At 42.6% G+C, this 18963-nt stretch overlaps 1 protein-coding gene across 1 annotated transcript in view; it reads right to left on the bottom strand.

Annotated features, from left to right (window-relative positions):
• The window catches only part of pkp3a (plakophilin 3a), a 60612-nt gene extending 41856 nt beyond the window's left edge, over window positions 1–18756 (bottom strand). The window contains exon 1 of the mRNA XM_084335545.1: window positions 18272–18756. Within this exon, the coding sequence (XP_084191671.1) occupies window positions 18272–18503 (232 nt within the window). The 5' untranslated portion in view covers window positions 18504–18756. The remainder of the gene's footprint in view (window positions 1–18271) is intronic.
• Window positions 18757–18963: the final 207 nt, after the last annotated feature.

The raw sequence follows: 18963 nt of genomic DNA, 5'->3' as shown, positions 1-18963 counted from the left end.
AGAGAGAGAGAGAGAGAGAGAGAGAGAGAGAGAGAGAGAGAGAGAGAGAGAGAGAGAGAGAGAGAGAGAGAGAGAGAGAGAGAGAGAGAGAGAGAGAGAGAGAGAGAGAGAGAGAGAGAGAGAGAGAGAGAGAGATAATGAATAGGACACAGTGGACAATCGGGGCCCAACCCCGTAAATAAGCATTATTTTGTGACACTGTAAAATAAGGCAAGATGTTAAAGGAAGGTTGATGAAGGGCTTTGTGAATAAAGGCTATGAGTCTTTCCTCAAAATTCATTGTCTGTGAGTACAGTATGTACATAATGAAAAAGGAAGTTTCACCTCAGCCCTGTGAGCTCGGACAAAAAATGTTAGGTCATAAACTATGTTTGAATTATACAGACTCCACAGCTACACTGAGTGTACCAAACATTAATAAGAACACCACCTCTTTCCATTAAATAGACTTGACTAGGACGATTTTCCCACCGGCACTTTGGCGACCACTAGTGGCTCGGTGTGCAAATGTTTGTTACGTAAGGGATAATGTATGGCTACGAGGTCATTGTCGCAAAATAATTGACCGACACGGAGTTTAAAATACCGAGGCGCCGCGCCGAGGTGTTTTAAACGTAGTGAAGGTCAATTATTTTGCGACAATGACCGAGTAGGCTATACATTATCCCGCTTATTACATGGCTAACTTACTAACAATATACCTAATTCATTTGACAAATCGCAGTTGTTCTGTGGCTCTGTCAGCCCAAATAAAGTGATTATTATTATCGCGGGCGGGGCAGCCTCTGTTCTGGCTCCGCTGACACTCCGCTGTCAGTGCAGCGTGGCAGGTGTGTCTGATTTGCTGCACTGATGTGGGCTTGATTGCCAACAGCTGCGCACTGCGGTCATTATTGAAAAAACAGCGGTCATTATTGAAAAATAATGACCGCTGTCGGGGGGCTGTTGACCAATCACAAGCAAGCATTTCGGCGAATGTGAAAACGCCATGTAATAAATGCCGATATTTGAGGCTTGCGCAAAGTACACGGTATTGCGCAAATACTACTCCCGACTCTTGGGGCTCTAGTTCCATCAATCATTTGGCAATCTCAGAAATTATTGGACAGAGTTGTAGCCAATGAGTGTGGCTTTCCAATGATCCCCACCTGGCGATGGATCAGGGATCTAGGTGAGAAGTTATGAGCGAAAACAGGAAGAGAAAAAACGCAGAATGAATTGAAGTCTATGAGAAAACAGAGCTTTTCTTTTACACAGTTTACCTAAATCACTCCTAATCACTCATTTCTGAACTGATCTTTATAAAATGTGGACATGTACTACATAAGAATTCAGGCTATGGATCTCGGGAGTTTTTTAAGCAATACGAATTTCTGGGGAAATACTACTTCTGGACTACTAACTACTACAGAAAAACTTGAGTAACAAGTTTTTCTACAACTCAAGTTCAGACCTATGTTACTCTATTTAATTACCACTAAAGGTGAGTTTTCCTTATGGTATCAGAAACTTCAGAATGTCATCTTTCAAAAGAGACCAGGCTCATGCAAAAACTAAAACTAAAATGGCCAATTTTGGGGGTGCCTGTTAAACCAAACTGCTAGGGATGCCCCGATCGATCGGCCACCGATCGTTATCGGCCGATACTCAGTATAAATATGCAATCTGTGAATTCCGATAATTAGTCATATTCGCCGATAGCGGAAACCGATCAAGCGAAGCTCTCACTCGCTGTCTGTCTCAGACACACACGACCTGCAAACTGCCGCTGCTCCTCCTCCCTAGCCTCGCCCGCCCCCGTGTAGAGTTTGTAAACAAAGAGGTGCGGCTCCTCTGCTCGAGTCTGTAGTGCACTGCATTCGACCTGCGCTAACGTTAGCTACCTAGCTATCGTTACTGTTTAAACAAAATTACCCAGTCAACTATTCACGTTTAGTAGGCATTGTCTAACGGTATTTAGCCGACTAGCTACCGATAGCTCCTGATATCAACAAATGATCCAGAAAGTCTAGTAGTTCATGTTCATACCTCAGTTAGCTTGCGTTAGCTGACGTTCGTTTACTGTTCAAAACGAAATGTCCCATTGAACTAAAGTTCTGTCTTAACGTCATCTAGCCGGCTAGCAGTAGCTACAGATAGCTCTTGATATCAATGTCTTATAACATTGATTTAATGCGTATTCGAGCTGAGGGCTTGCTGAATGTGAAATGACCAAAGCACTTAACGTTACCAATGGGGTCCCGCTGCAGCGCCGGAGAATCCTTTTTGGAGCTGGGCTACTAGAGTACACACAGACAGTGGAGCTGTTTGCAGATAGTGAGCATTTTGACTTGTTGCATGGTGGCGATGTCCCGCAGTCGCAGATAATACAAGTACAAGTCTAATTATATAATATATATATTTTATAAAAAAAAAAAAAAAAAAAACTTTTTATATAAAATAATTTTTAATTTCTTTTTAATCAAAAACAATCGGTATCGGATCGGTATCGGCCAATATGGCTCACGACGATCGGTGATCGGTATCGGTGGCAAAAAACGTGATCGGGGCATCCCTACAAACTGCCTGTACTCAAGAATAACCTTTTCCAATGAGCACAGGACAAGGCAAGTTACCAGGGGTCATGTTTCAATTCCTCTACTGAGATCAAATGCAATGAAAATAACTGCTATGTATAGGGCCATCTCACAGTAGAATATGTTGCCATATCCCCAGGCCATCAGGCTGCTCAACGAACAATAAACACTATGCAACAACCATCAAATGCATACAGCACACACATCCACACGCACACACTCACTTTAAACAAACAACACACTGCAGCACCCACTCTCCACACTTTAGAACACCTAAACACACTTTATATTTATTGGTAAAAGATTTGCACTACAACCCGTACACCTTACTGTAAATTGTACCTAAATTGTACCTCATCGCATTTCTGCTTTGCACTATATAGTAGGGCTGCAACTAATGACTAATTTGGTAGTCGACTAATCTGCCGATTATTTTTTCGATTAGTCGACTAATCGAAAACCAATGTAAACAACAACAAACAAACAAAAAACAAAAAAATGATTTTTTTTTTTTTTTTATTACCTATCTTTGTGAAAGTGGCTTCTCAGCTCTGGTCCAGCTGAAGACAGAGCAGAGGAACAGATTGGACATTGAGCATGACCTCAGAGTTGCTTGTCTACCATCACCCCAGACTTTGAGACTCTTGTCAGGACCAAACAACAACATCATAACATGATGATCCCATAGCAAATTAAAATAATGACTCATGAAACATTTGAATTTGGATCTTTAAGCCACTTTAAATGAAAATGTATTTGAAGAACAATACAGCAATCACTCATAACAAGATAAATAAATTAAATAATACAAATTAAAGTGGAAGTGTACTTTAAATAACTTTTGTTTGCTGTGTGTGAGAGGAGTCCGTGTGTGTGTATGTGTGTGTGTCTTACTCTGATCGCTGTGTGAGTGAGAGGAGTGTGTGTACTGTGTAAGTTGTGTGTGTGTCTTACTCTGATCGCTGTGTGAGTGAGAGGTGTGTACTGTGTAATTTGTGTATGTGTGTGTGTCTTACTCTGATCGCTGTGTGTGAGTGAGAGGAGTGTGAATGTGTGTGTGTCTTACTCTGATCGCTGTGTGTGAGAGAGAGGAGTGTGAATGTGTGTGTGTCTTACTCTGATCGCTGTGTGTGAGTGAGAGGAGTGTGTATGTGTGTGTGTCTTACTCTGATCGCTGTGTGTGAGTGAGAGGAGTGTGTATGTGTGTGTCTTACTCTGATCGCTGTGTGTGAGTGAGAGGAGTACGTGTGTAATGTATTGTGTGTCTAGTCTGATCATCATCTCCTGCAGGGGAACAATGTTTTCAATGTCCAAAATTTGCTATGGGATCATCATGTTATGATGTTGTCTGGAACCCTGAGAAGCCACTCTCACAAAGATAGGTAGTGCACAAAAAAAAAAAAAAAAAAAAAAATTTAATGACTAATCGACGCAACAATTTCTCGTCGACGATTTTTTATAATCGACATCGTCGATTATGTCGACTAATCGTTGCAGCCCTACTATATAGTATTGTATATTAGTACATTGCATAGTATATTGTATATTGTATGGTAACTCAGTTACTTCTATTCTGCATCGAACATTGTACATATGTATATACTGAACACTGTGACTTCTATTTTTACTTCTATTTTTACATGATATACTATTTTATTTCACACTTATCTTGTCTAGCACAGTCTCTGGAGCGTAACAGTAAGAAGCATTTTGTATAAAAGTATTCTGTACTTCTGTATGACAACTATTAAAGAAACTTGAAACTTGAACTTGAAACTTGAAACATATGAAATTACTCAAGCAACAAGCAAAGAAAGCTTTAAAAAGCAAGTAAAAAGGTTACTTTTGGGTACAGGCACAATGCTTGATATATACTTTTTTTCATCATTTTGTAATATTTTGGTATAATGCTAATATATTGAGGTGGGTTGGGTTGGATGGGTGTGGGGGGGTGAATTATGTTTGATTATGTTATGTATATTGTCTCTATGATATGTTTTTTGTTTTTATTTTTTATTATGTTGTTTGTTTGTATTTATTGCTTTGTGTGGACCCCAGTAAGAGTAACTGTTGCCATTTGTAACAGCTAATGGGGATCCAAATAAACTAGATTGATAAATTACAGATAAAGGAATACCTATCCAGTCCTGTCGCAGCCGCTCAATCTTCAAACCGTTGGAGCAAATTTCCAAACAGGCGTTATTTGGACGAACTGACTACATATTTGGAATCTAAATGGGAACATTCTGGCCTGAAAAAATATAAAACATTTACAATAATGGTCCTAGGTTGTATGTTAAAACAGTGTTCGGCCTTGGTAAATAGTCGTCATATGAAAAAAAGAATGCCAGCTAGTTGTTAGTGTTATGTTCCACCCGGTCCTGCCCTCTTCCCCCCTCCTATTCCTGGACTTTTCCCTCCACCTCACTTCCCCCCACCTATGCATGGTCCAACCCTCCCGCCTTCTCATGGACAATTCCCCTCATATCCTCCACTCATTCATAGTCCTCTTCCCCCACCTTCTGGACAATACACCTCACTACCTCTGGGTCTCCTCATTCACTTGTGTCTAATTAGTTTATCCATGTTCCTCTGTGTTCTCCCCATCTTGTTGTCTCTCCCAGTATGCCTGTTACCCGTTGTATTCCCATGTCTGGTTTAGGTTAGTATTCTTGTCTTTAGTATTATGTCCCCAGTGTGTTTAGTCTTGTATTTGTTATTTAGGCCATGTCCCCACGTATCTGGATCTTTTGCCAAACGGATATTTTCAGGCTCCATTTAAAAAAAGATCCTTGTCCACACGACAGTGTTAAAAGAAAAACTCGATCCAGACACAAACACATAAACGCATATAAATTGCTCCAACAAGCATGCCGGGCCAGTAGGTGGCGATACGCGATATCTCAAATACCATAGCGGTGCCGAGCGGACAGGACGATTGACAGATACAATCTGTCAATGTTGAGATCACAATCTCCCGATTCTGAAACAAAATACAGCGAGTCCTTAAACAAACTGTTCCAAAGATATTTAATGTTTTGCTAAACATGTCTAGTGGTGCGCCCCTTTAGACAAAATAGCTAATTCTAAATTGTGTTAATAGACGCCAGACAGAAGAGCGTCTGCACCTGATGCGCTCTGATGTTATGGATAGTTATGAGGATGTTGGCATTATGCGTGACGTGAGTGGTCCCAGGATGACCTAATAACATTATTAGTTGAATGGTTACTGTACAGGAATTACAAAAATCATTTGAATTAGGGATGCCCCGATCGATCGGCCAGCGATCGGTATCGGCCGATATTCAGTATAAATATGAGATCGGTGATCGGTGATAATGCTTTATTTTCGCCGATCGTCAAAACCGATAGAAAAACATGATCCAATTCTTAGCGGAGATCTCACTGCTGACTTCTCTCTCAGACACACAGCTGCCTGCAGCTAGGGTGACCAGGTGTCCCCCTTTTGGTTGTACTGTCCCACCATTTGACCGAACGTCCCACATATTGAGAGGATGTCCCTCTTTTTGAAGCAAAAAAAAAACATTGGTCTCGGTGAAGACCATGTTATTCTAATAAAAAAAATTACATTATCTATCTGTCCCACTTTGTCCCACCAAAATCTTACTGTTGTCCTGCTTTTGGACTTTTTGCATCTGGTCACCCTACCTGCAGCGTACGGCCCCTCCTCCTCCCCAGCCCCTCCCGCACTCGTGTAAACAAGAGGCTCCTATGCCTCGCAGTCTGCTATAGTCTGGTGCATGCGACGTGAGCTAACGTTGGCTACCTACCGAGCTAACGTTACTGTTTAAACTAAATGACCCAGTGACTACATGAGGCATTGTCTAACGTTATCTAGCTGGCTAGCTACTGATAGCTGCTGATATCAACAAATGCTCCAGAAATAGCAGGGCTGTACGCTAAGCTTTTTCACTAGGGGCACACTTGCCCCTAAATGAGAAATTTAGGGGCAAAGAATTTTTTTTAGGGGCAATTTTTTTAATAACAATTTTACCATTATTTATATAGATTGTTTTTGATTTAAAAAAAATATATTTTATATCATTTTTTTTTAATAAAATATATATATTATATAATCATACTTGTAGTTGTATTATCTGCGAGACATAGCCACCACGCAACAAGTCTAAATGCTCGCTATATGCAACCAGCTCCACTGTCTGTGTGTACTCGAGTAGCCTCCAGCTACGGCCAGGATTCCCCGGATCTGCAGCTGGACCCTATACTGTAGCCTCCAGCTACGGCCAGGATTCTCCGGCGCTGCAGCTGGACCCTATTGACTATATTCAGCGTGCCCTCAGCTCGAATACGCATCGACTCAGTGTTATAAGACATTGATATCAGGAGCTATCTGAACTATTTAGTTTAATGGGACGTTTCGTTTTGAACAGTAAGCTAACGCGAGCTATCATGCACTACTAGACTTACTGGAGCATTTGTTGATAGCTATCAGTAGCTAGCCGGCTGGCAGGCTCACCGAGGTCCCAGTGTCCCACTAGAGACTAGTGTTTACAACAGCCACGGGTGCGGGAGGGAGGAGGAGCAGCAGACGCTGCAGCTCTCTCCGTGTGTCTGAGTTCAGTTCAGTTCGGCTCACTATAGGAGGTCGAACGCGTCGAAAATATGAAGCAATACTAACTTTACTTTTCTTCATAGCTAAATCAGACAGTCTATCAGAGTGAGTGCTCAGTCGATTGTTCCCGCTGATCATACCTGCTGAGTGCTCACTGCTCAGCTCGCGTGAGTGACGTCATCGCGTCATCACACGCCTTGGATAATTTAGGAGTGAAATGCGAATGCAAGGCTTGAAAGCACTACTCGCAAGCCCGCCCCCAGATAATATTTACCAATCGCAACGGCCAATTAAAGGGGCAATTCGTGACGATATCATCGCAGTGTACAGCCCTGAATAGTCGAGTGCATGATAAGTTACCTCCGTTGACTCGGTAGCTCACGTTAGCTCACGTTAGCTCTAAACTAAATAGTTCACTGAGGCGTTGTCTTAACGTTATCTAGCCGGCTAGCAGTAGCTACAGATAGCTCCTGATATCAATGTCTTATAACATTGATTCGATGCGTATTCGAGCTGAAGGCATGCTGAATGTGATTTATACCAATAGGGTCCAGCTGCAGCGTCGGTGAATCCTGGCCGTAGCTGGAGGCTACTCGAGTACACACAGACAGTGGAGCCGTTTGCAGATAGCGAGCATTTTGACTTGTTGCGTGGTGGCGATGTCTCGCAGATAATACAACTACAAGTATGATTATATAATTTTTTTTTTTATAAAAAAAAAATATTAAATTTATATATTTCTTTTATACCAAAAACGATCGATATCGGATCGGTATCGGCCGATATGGCTCAAGACGATTGGTGATCGGTATCTGTGGCAAAAAACGTGATCGGGGCATCCCTAATTTGAATATATGCAAGTTACGTGAATATGTGAATATAGCTTCCGTGGACACAAACCTGCATACGCATTAACAGCTCCGTCTTTTAATACACACTTAGGCTATGTGTCCACTAAAAACCTTTTTTTCAAGGCGGACCGCTTTGAAAAAAGAAGAAAAAAAAGCTCAGAGCGTTTTTCTGAGGCTCGCGCCAGCCGCGGCCCCGCCCCTTCCTCGATGAGTTACATTGATGAGCATGCTCCTTTCCCAAAAGTTTAACTAGTTTCAACTTTATGGGCTGGGAGCGCTCCGACCAAAAACGCTGCCGCAGAGAGCTCATAAAACGCGAGGCGCGGTGCTGGGAAGAGGAGCGCGCGCCTGTCGCGTCTCCAGCATAGAAATGAATGACAGAAAGGAGCTGACAACTCATAAAACGTTGGCTATGGACACAAGCCCTTATATATCATACAGTAACGTCAAATAAGATATTGAAAGATAAAGGATGAAGTTACAAAGGGAAAAGGGCAAACGCAATTACTCTTTGACAATGCTACAGTGCACAATAAAAAGAAAAGATCCAGGCGGAATTAAATATGCCTAGGAGTATAAAGGGTTAAACTGACGTCAAATCGGAGCAAAACAAGCTGAATCCGCTTCAAGAAGACGCATGACATTGGGTATATACTAATTACAACAAGACATTCATTAATTGCATTGTTACCGTTTACATGTGTAGTGTCGTCTTCGCCGGTCACAGTCATAAGTAAGGATAGTAATGACATTTCAGCACCAAGGCGAAGGCGCTGTCCACTGAAGTTACTTCAAAGCGCTACTGCCTAAACATGGATAAAACAAGGTATAATAAGGATTTTCTTTAGGTGGTGGACTGGTAGTTTCTCTGTTAGGACATTATAGCTGAAATATATATCATAGCTAACCTATAGTCGGTCTGATATATATTAGAGAAATAGTAAAGTAATATTCTCTAAACAATCTGCATCAGGTGCAGACCTCTTCTGTCTGGCGTCTATTAACTAAATTTATAATGCAATTTGGCTTTTAACTGAAGTCGGGCACAACACTAGACATGTTTAGCAAAACATTAAATATCTTTGGGACAGTTTGTGATAAGGACTCGCCTTGTTTCGGAATCGGGATATTGTGATCAACATTGTATCTCTCTGGCGAGAAGTAAGCGGACAATGAAAAAGACATCACTCGCCACTTAAATAAATCAAAAGCGTGTATTTAACAACCTCAAAAACGTTTGAAACATGCTTTATATTAAAGGGAACTATCTTATAAATGGCCTTTTTCAGTGTTTAGCATTGTTTCCTAGCTATGTGGACGTATATTAATAGGATCTATGTCTCTAATTCTCATATTGGCGCATTCTTCCAATTCTCCTCTCACAATATTCACCCTCACTGAACTGAGTCATCTGAAAATTTGCATATCTGTGATGTCAGAGATTTCTCAGCTGCATAATAATGTGGCAGTTGGTGTGGCAGTTGGCACCAGGCCACACAGTGGTTGGAGCCCAGCCTCAAAACGGCTTAAGATCTGGAGGTAGAAAAATGCTGTTTTTGAGTACTTGATTAGAAATACAAAACAGTGAATTAAAAAAAAAAAAAAAAACTTACAGAGGTGTTCCAGAGACTCACAGGAATTGTGTAAAAGTGCTCAAATAGTGAAAGAAATAGTCAAATAGTTCCCCTTTAACTTCATAAATAAACCAAAAAATTCAAAATCTATTTATGTCCAGTAGGCCTAACTGCTATTTCTGTCTGTCATTTCAGCACCAGGCGCTGTCCATCTTATTACCTGCATGCGCTTCAAGGCTAAGGGCGCCTATTGCCATAGATAGAACAACAGTCTGAGCATGCGTAGTGAGCTGTGGCGTCATCGTTTATCTCTAGACTATGCGTTTACAGTGGCTACACTGATCCACTAAACCGATATTTTGGAAAATCTTCACTTTAAAATGCGTTTTCGAAAATCTCTGTTTATGTTTCTGAAAACACTGTTTATGTGTGGATGAAAGGCCCAAACGTGGAAGAAAATGTGCGTTTGGCAAAAGATCCATATACGTGAGGACATGGCCTTAGTCTTGTACCCTAGTCTGTCAGTCTGTTTCCCCTCCCAGGTGTTCCTTGTTATTAATCAGCCCTCATGTGTCAATCAACCGGTGTATATATGTCTAGTCTGCCCTGTCTCCCATGCACGTTCATTGTCTACTGTTCCGGTGTCCTTGCTGTACTTTGTTCCTGTCGTGTTTCCAGTCCTGTTTCCCGTTGTTGCTCTATACCTTGTTCTAGTAAGTCTTGTTCCAGTTTATGTTAGGTTCTTTCGTGTATTCCCTAGTTTCGTTTTTCCCTCTTCCAGTTTTCACTGAGAGGTTTTGTTTGTAGTGCTTTAAGTTACCCTGTTTCTAGTAAAGTCCTTTTGAATCTATCCGCCGTGTCCTGCCTGTTTCCTCACTGCCTGTCTGCATTTGGGTCCCACCACCAACACCACCATGCCTAACTGTTAGTGTGTATGTTGCATAGCAACTGTCTTGCAGTGCAGGCAGCCAGGAGGGCCTATTTTTATTTACTAATAAAAATGTACTAATATGAACATAAACATTTAAATGTTTCTGTACTTTAGTCTCAAGAAATTTAATTTACTTACCTCAGTCGTAAAAAAAAATCCAAACTTCAAATAACTACAATTTTCGACAGTTTTCGGCTTGTCATTGCTCCGACTGCTTTGTTGTTGAATCAAGTCAAATCCTAGGTAAGCATATATTGTGCGTGTGAACGTTGACATGAAAAGAAAAAAGTAAAAAAAATTTAAAAAAATTATAAAAAGAAAAAGAAATAATTTTTTTTTTTTTTTTTTTTTGGTTTCTCACTTGATTCGATACTCTGTAGTACCGACGTGTTTCGGTTCGGTACCTCAAAAGTACCGAATTCGGTACCCATCCCTAGTCGGGGGTCTGCGTTTGGACGGCACGCCGCCCCCGTCGCTTCCTGATTCTGCTGCGCAGGCGCACCAACCGACCTGTAGGAGTCGCTGTCCACAACGTCCGATCCCCACCCATCAGCTTCCCACCCCCTAATACTGCCAATTGTATTAGTATGAACGACCAGCCAAGCTGATAGCAATGCGGAGAGCTGGGCTTGAACCCAGCGTCTCCTGCATTGGTGGTGAGCGCCTTGCCCACTGCACCACCTAGCCGCCGCCTGGTCTCTTTCTAATATCTTGTACACTCGTACAAGTTATACGTGTAGGTTTCCCGCTGTACTGAACAAGATATGTTTACCCTTCACATGCTAGTCTGTGTCAGCAGCATAACACCATACCAGGAGGGGACCTAGTTACTGGTATAGGATACTGAGTCGATACCAAGCTAAAATAGCACATCAGGAGGATTTCCTCAATATGAAAACCCAATACCAAGAAGATCCATGTGCACTATGTCAGTTAACAAAGAAAACTATGTGATTTTCTGCCTTTTAAATTTTTTTTACACATAGAAAGATGTCAATGATGGAGAAAATGGATTATATCAATAATTTTTGTCCAATGACCCCGAACTAATGATCTAAGTGTATACTATTCAGTGACTCATACTCGTTTTGTACTTTGCAGTGACACAGTGGTAAGGGTGCATCTTTACAAGCCAAGAGTATGAACTCACTGGTTACTCTACACACGAGGAAGAGGAGCAGCATATACAGTATGTATGCATTTGGCTACTAGCCCAGTACTCTCAGTAAAGAGTGTGTGGGAGTGGCATCTCTTATCTATTACATAATGTGTCCAGGGGAGAGAGAGCCATGACCTTAGAGGTGCAGCCGTGGGCCTGATAGGCCAGTCATGTAGCAGAAGGTGCTCTGTGTTAGAAAGTGTGATTGATGTCTGTCAACAAACCACTTTGTAGCTCAAGCACCGATAGCCGACATTGATACCAGACACTGATACCTGACACGATACCTGACACTGATACCTGACACTGATACCGATACCTGACACCGATACCTGACATGATACCTGACACTGATACCGATACCTGATACCGATACCTGACACCGATACCTGACATCGATACCTGACGCGATACCTGACACTGATACCCGACACGGATACCCGACACGGATACCTGACACCGATACCCGACATGGATACCTGACACCGATACCTGACACTGATACCTGACACTGATACCTGACACCAATACACAGAGGAGTAAAACTAAGAACTGAATTGTTTGGTTTCAGAGCTTGTTTGTGGGTTAACTGAGCCATCAGCAGTACTAATAAATGCTAAAGTAAGGCTGCTGGCTGCCAATTTCTCATAAGATTACAACTATAATTAATAATTGGGCGGCTGGGTGGCGCAGCTGACATTGCGCTCGTCACCAACGTAAGAGACACCGGGTTCGACTCCGGCTGTCGGCGTTGCCTCCGGCTTGGGCCAGACGTTATACTAACGCAATTGGCAGAGTTAGCGGGTGGAAGTCGATGGGTGGTAATCTGGACGTTGTGGACAGCGACTCCTACAGGTCAGTTGGGGACGCCTGCACAGCAGAGACAGGAAATGGCGGGGGTAGTGTGAGCCTCCTACACGTTACACCTTGCCAATGAGAGTCCGCGCTGGCAGGTGAAAAGATGTGACAGGCTGCCTCCTCATGTACCGGAGGGGACACGTGATGCAAGGCTTCTATCCTCCCTACAACCGGCCAGTGGGGGGCATATGCGAGAAACGTTCAAGACAGGGGAGGGGAGAATTGGCACAGCGGGTAATTGGGATGGGAGAAAAATAGAAAAAGGAGAAAAAAGTGGATAAAAAAAAACGAATTAATTTTTTTTAATATGCAGTAGTATGCAAAGTAGTCCAGGTTTGCGATCAAAAAGTTACTGGTAGACTTAAAAAAGAATGTAGATAAAATGTATTCTAACACCCTTTACCTTGAGTGAACTGAAAAGACTGGCCCAGTCCATCACTTCAAAATTGACTGACCCCTTGCCTTGAGTGAGAGGTGGAGACAAAATATTATGTACAAGCTAGGGCTGGTAGGTAGGTATACTGAATAATTTATAATAAAACATGTGATACTTGTGCCCTAATGATAGGGATAAGTGCTCAATGAATAAACCCACTCCCATTGCCAAAAGAAAGTCTAGCATACCTATATTATACTAAATAATTATACTATAGAATTACACATTACAAATGTATTACGTGGCCCATAACGCCCCCCAAACAGCATTGCCAACTTCAACAGACCGAGATATGGATCTATGCAAAGGTATGGCTTTTTACTATACTGTCATCCATGATATATATATATATATATATATATATATATTATATATATATATATATATATATATATATATATATATATATATATATATAGATTATAAAATACACAGTGAGTGCATACTGTATATATTTAAGTTAATAAAAAATTGCTCCTTGTAGCAGTATTAAATATACATTTAGAGTGAAATGGCACCATAGCAGTTGTATTAAAAGATAAAAGACAAAGAGAATTCAACTCAATACCGCCATATACACCGTCACAACTAACACTATTGTCTAGCACTGGTACAAGCCAGCCACGCTGTTAGACTCAATTAACCAAAATGTAAAACTTAATAACCAATGGTGGAAACATGAACAGAATAATTAACAAGTGTGTGTGTGTGTGTGTGTGTGTGTGTGTGTGTGTGTGTGTGTGTGTGTGTGTGTGTGTGTGTGTGTGTGTGTGTGTGTGTGTGTGTCAGCGTTTCCGTTAGAACATATTCGTGCTGGTCTGGGTGTCCTGCAAGATTTCTATCCCCGGACATATTCGAGAAATGCCGGTCAGCCTGGTTTTCCTTTTTACCGGCTGAATGCCACCATCGGCGCCAATGTTAACGTTAATATCGCCTAATCTATGTTTTAAATTATGGCTATGTGTCTAATCTGCCCATCGCATTATCAAATACTATTTTCCAGCCAGTGCTGTCAAGGCTGTTTATCGCGTCGTTTCCGTTTCAGAGCATTTAGAAAAGCCCCCGTTTTCAGATAAAAAACAGCTCATTCTGGAGCATTCTATGAAAATCGTCTTTTAGTGGAATATTCCACAACGTTGATATTCGTCGGCCTTTTTATGAATCGTTTTCAAATAAACGCTAGATGATCAATATTATACGTGCACGCAAGCACATTACGGCCGCGCGCGGATAATCGCCCCGTTGATTTCCTCTCTGACTTTTAGTGAAACCGAAAGAAGACATTTCACAAAACAGCTTATAACTTCATCAAACTTACTCTGATTATCCTAACACTGATAACATAGAGTCCTTACCTGACATCAGATGGTATCCAACTGGTATATTCCAATTCCTGATCACCATTCGAAAAAATCGATACGTGTATGGATCCAACGCGATACTGTAGAACTCCATGATCAGCGGGGATCTGAGGTTCCAGAATGAACTGTGTCACTGGTAACCCTGGCTGGATCAGTGAACTGGAAAATGTGGATATAATGTCGCACCTCAGCCAGGAGAATTAAACTTTCCACTCGGGCCTGAACGCTCGACATTTCTGTTTCTGTTTTCTTTCACCACGGCATCAGCGGTCTCTGTGACTTCAAGTTCAGAAGACTCATCTTCGTTGTCATTATTATTAGACCTGCTTGTGCTTGGTTTCATGAAATATTTGTTAAGCTTAGCTTGTTTGGCCATCTCTCTCTCTCGCTCGTATACCCGTTTGTCGTTATGGTGGCCAGACAGGCTCAAAAAAAGAAAGAAAAAAAGATTCACATCCGAGCGGCGCCATCCGCGCTTTATCAGCGTGAAGCAACATGTAATGATTGTTTCGTTCATCGCATAGGCTATTTAATTTGAGCCTATTTTAATACAATTCAAATAATAAAATTGTGCTTAGAGAAATTATTTTCACCGGACATTATGACCGGAGATATTTAAATATTCGGACTTCAACATATTTTGCCGGTCAAATACCGGTAATTACCGGCTAACGGAAACGCTGGTGTGTGTGTGTGTGTGTGTGTGTGTGTGTGTGTGTGTGTGTGTGTGTGTGTGTGTGTGTGTGTGTGTGTGTGTGTGTGTGTGTGTGTGTGTGTGTGTGTGTGTGTGTGTGTGTGTGTGTGTGTGTGTGTGTGTGTGTGTGTGTGTGTGTGTGTGTGTGTGTGTGTGTTTTGACTAATCATGAAAATAAGATAATTGAGATCTCATGTTGAGAGGGAGGAGGGGGCCACGGCTAATTTCTCCAGTTATTTTGAAATCTCTTTAGTGAATGAGTAATCGTAATATCAATCAAAATAATCATGATTATGATGTTTGCCATAATCTAGCAGCCCATAGCGGTGTACTGTATGTGTGCCAGCGTGTGCCTGTGTGTGTTCCCAGGTAAAAAGACGGGAGGGGCAGACTATACTGTAATGCTTGACTGCAGCAGAGCTGCAGGGGACAGGCACCAAACCGGTTGGTTTGGTTTAGCTAAGCCAAGCAGAGGCAGTAAAAAAGGCCCCTCCCTGGCCCACTGGCCCAGCCCCAGCAGTCCTACCCTGACAACACCCAGAGACCAAACAAACACCCAACATGCTGCACCTGACTTCCTCTCTCACTCTCTGTTTTGACTTGTCTGAAAGTGTACGGACTGCGGTTAATCATGTGCATAGATCCACAGTTGGCGGCAGTATTCAGGACGTACAGTAGAGTGGAGAGGGTGTGTTTTCCTGTGAACAATGCATACGAATTGGCAACATCGTCTGCAACCGCAAAACAAATAGTTAGAACTGCATATTGCATCGTTAGGGAATTAATTTCTCCCTGTCATACAGTGTACCGTTCCAAAAGCCCCGCTGGGTGCGATCGACTTCCTGGTGATTCCGAGGGCGGGGCGAGGTTTGCGACGGCAACCCCACAAAAGCAACGACGCGTACAGGGCCGACCACGTGTAAAAAATTTAAAAAAATAAATAAAAATAGATGTTTTGTGGAAAGAGCAAACAAGTGAAAAACAGATTGATGGCAGGGGGATGTTGACCCAGTTAGCAGACATCTTGCGTGTTTGTGTGAATTCCACTAAGTTAAAAACAGCAGGTATGTGGGTCTCTCAAGCAGGCAGGTAGAGCAGCGGCGGCCCCCCGGGGGACATACCCAAACTGGACCAGTGAGAACGGAAGGCTCCGCACGCCGTCGCACCACTCACAATTATAGGTCATAAACTGCACCAGGCACACCGGAGGTTTTAACACCTGCCGTTCTGCTTGGAGTAAACACTGTGAATCATACTGTGTGACTGTCTGTAGACTACTGTATGTCATACAGAGCAGTGGTTCTCAACCTCTCTGGCCCCAAGGCCCCCACTGTGGCCAACGCATTATTCCAGGGCCCCCAACAGGAGACATAATTGACCTGTCTGTCTGTCATCATCGCGGCTCTGCCTGTACACACACATACACACACACAGCAATGCAGTCAGTCCAGCCTATCCCATTTAACCTCATGAAAGCACAAGTGACTCGAAAATGACTGTTGCCTTAATCCTCAAATATTTACAAAGCGAAAGCCCTTCTTCGTTTCCTTTTCCCCAATTCATAGTAAACCTATGACAATCTTCAGAAAAAAGAATTGTTATATATAAATAATATCAAGATGTTGCTATGCGCTATTTATTTAGTTACTCTTGTCTTGATGTTTTCAGCTCGAAGCGTTCTGTAATTAATAATCATTTCCTATCATTTCGGGGGCCTGCATTTCCTGGCAGCCTCCCCGAGGGCCTCTTTTTGGGCCCAGCCCCACCTGTTGAGAAGCACTAGTCTAGAGAGCGCTGCCCAATACAGACACATTACTCCGCTGCATTAACCTGTATGAGTAACGTTTTGGCACTGTCAGTCAGATTCATCAAATGTCGTAAAGCAAGACACTGCATTCCTAATAAGGGCAGAACACAAGCCTATAGCCTGTTTTGATACCTGTGACAGGTGCTTAACCCTTGACTGCCTCAGTTCAGTGGTACAATAGTATACTGGAAAACGGCTGAGGAATGAATGCCAACCACTCCGGGTCCGGGAAACCCTTCATGTACCACCGGGGGAGTCTCTGCCCAAACAGTTTACGTAACGGGCTCACCTTGACATTCTGCTTCACCCTGTGGCAAGGGGCCACTAAAAGATCTACGGTTAAAAGATCTACGGTTCTCCCAGAGGCTGGTTCTCACACACTGTCTGTCTGGCGTCCCTTGAACCCTCACCCCTTAAAGCTGACTAAGAGCTGAAACCCAATCGCACAGAGAGGGGCTTTCACCCGAGTTCACTATCTGGGAGTTCATGAAAGCCACGCTTGTCTGGGCCTGTTACACATTAACCCCTTTCTTGTGCATTATACACCATCAGGCTGCCTTGTACTCAGGTATTCATGTACATTATACCCCATCAGACACTCAGGTATTCATGTTTTATACACCATCAGACTGCCTTGTACTCAGGTATTCATGTGAATTATACCCCATCAAACTATGGTATTCATACATTATACCCCATCAGACTGCCTTGAACTCAGGTATTCATGTTTTATACACCATCAAACTACCTTGTACTCAGGTATTCAAGTACTTTATATATGCCATCAGACTGCCTTGTACTCAGGTATTCATGTACATTATTCACCACCTAACTACCTTGTACTCAGCTATTGTACATTATACGCCATCAGACTGCCTTGTAATCAGGTATTCATGTACATTATACGCCATCAGACTGCCTTGTACTCAGGTATTCATGTATTTATACACCATCAGATCAGACTACCTTGTACTCAGGTATTAATGTACATGATACGGCAGATACGCCATCAGTCTGCCTTGTACTCAGGTATTCATGTACATTATACGCCATCAGACTGCCTGAGGATAATGCACATTATTCCCTTCAAGTTATTCAGTACCTGGTAGACTGAAAAGTCAGACACATTAATGATTAGAGGCAAGAATGTAGCGTGAACACACACACACACACACACACACACACACACAGTTTACTTTTTCACACTTAACAAAAACGATTACCGTCAGTCACCATAATTGTATAATGTTTTACTTGGTCAGTAGACCTATGTGTCATAGCACTGGGTCACCGAATCACTACTAGTCAGCTACTAGTAAATTATTATAGCCTGTTCAAACAACTTGCACTAAGGCACGTCTGTCGCCGTTCTCTATAAAGCCTGTGGTCCGTGTCGTGTGTGAAGTGAAAGAATAGCCCGAGCTGCTCACCTGACGACGGGTACTGAGTCTGTCCCTGAGACGTGCCGTTGTGTCGCGGCAGGGTGGACTTCTCCGCCAGGCGCATCTGGACCTGCTGCTGAACCCTCTTGTTCTTCGCGAAATCATCCGAGCTAGTGCCCCCATGTCCGAGGTGTATCTCGGAGGGGAGAGCGTAGGTGGTGACCGGGTTGTTGGGCTGCAAGGCGGACAAGAAGACGGTCTCTGAGGCCAGGATACTCATTGCGAGGGTTTCTCGGGACAAGACGCGCGGGCGAGGTCAGTCCCAGACGGACTAGGGGTGGATCACTGACGCGCTGATAGCACTAAAAGTCGTCCTGACAGGAGTTTGTCGAGAAATAATAATAATAATAATAATGGTAATTCTTATTAGGATAAATAATAGCCTTGGCCTCGTGGCAAATTGCAGCCGATCTCGTTCTGCCGAGAGACTTGGAAGTGCGGCTCCCTCAACTTCATACTGACAGTGGGGTGGAGTCTATGATTCAAAAGACTACCTGACGCAGGTCACGCAGGTGAACAATTTCTCCACACAAACAACGACAACATATAGTTGTTATTATTAGCATGAATTACATTGTTAATATTGTTATCTAGTATTATCTTTATTATGTAGCTATTCAGCACTCTGCTGGTTCTCGGCTGTACTGTACATTATACGCATACCCCCAGGAACCAGCAAT

This window comes from Notolepis coatsorum (genome assembly GCF_963971535.1).
Source record: "Notolepis coatsorum genome assembly, chromosome: 18".
In the NCBI taxonomy this organism is placed as follows: domain Eukaryota; kingdom Metazoa; phylum Chordata; class Actinopteri; order Aulopiformes; family Paralepididae; genus Notolepis; species Notolepis coatsorum.
Note: the sequence above shows the minus strand (reverse complement) of the source record. Positions and strands in the feature narration are given on the sequence as shown.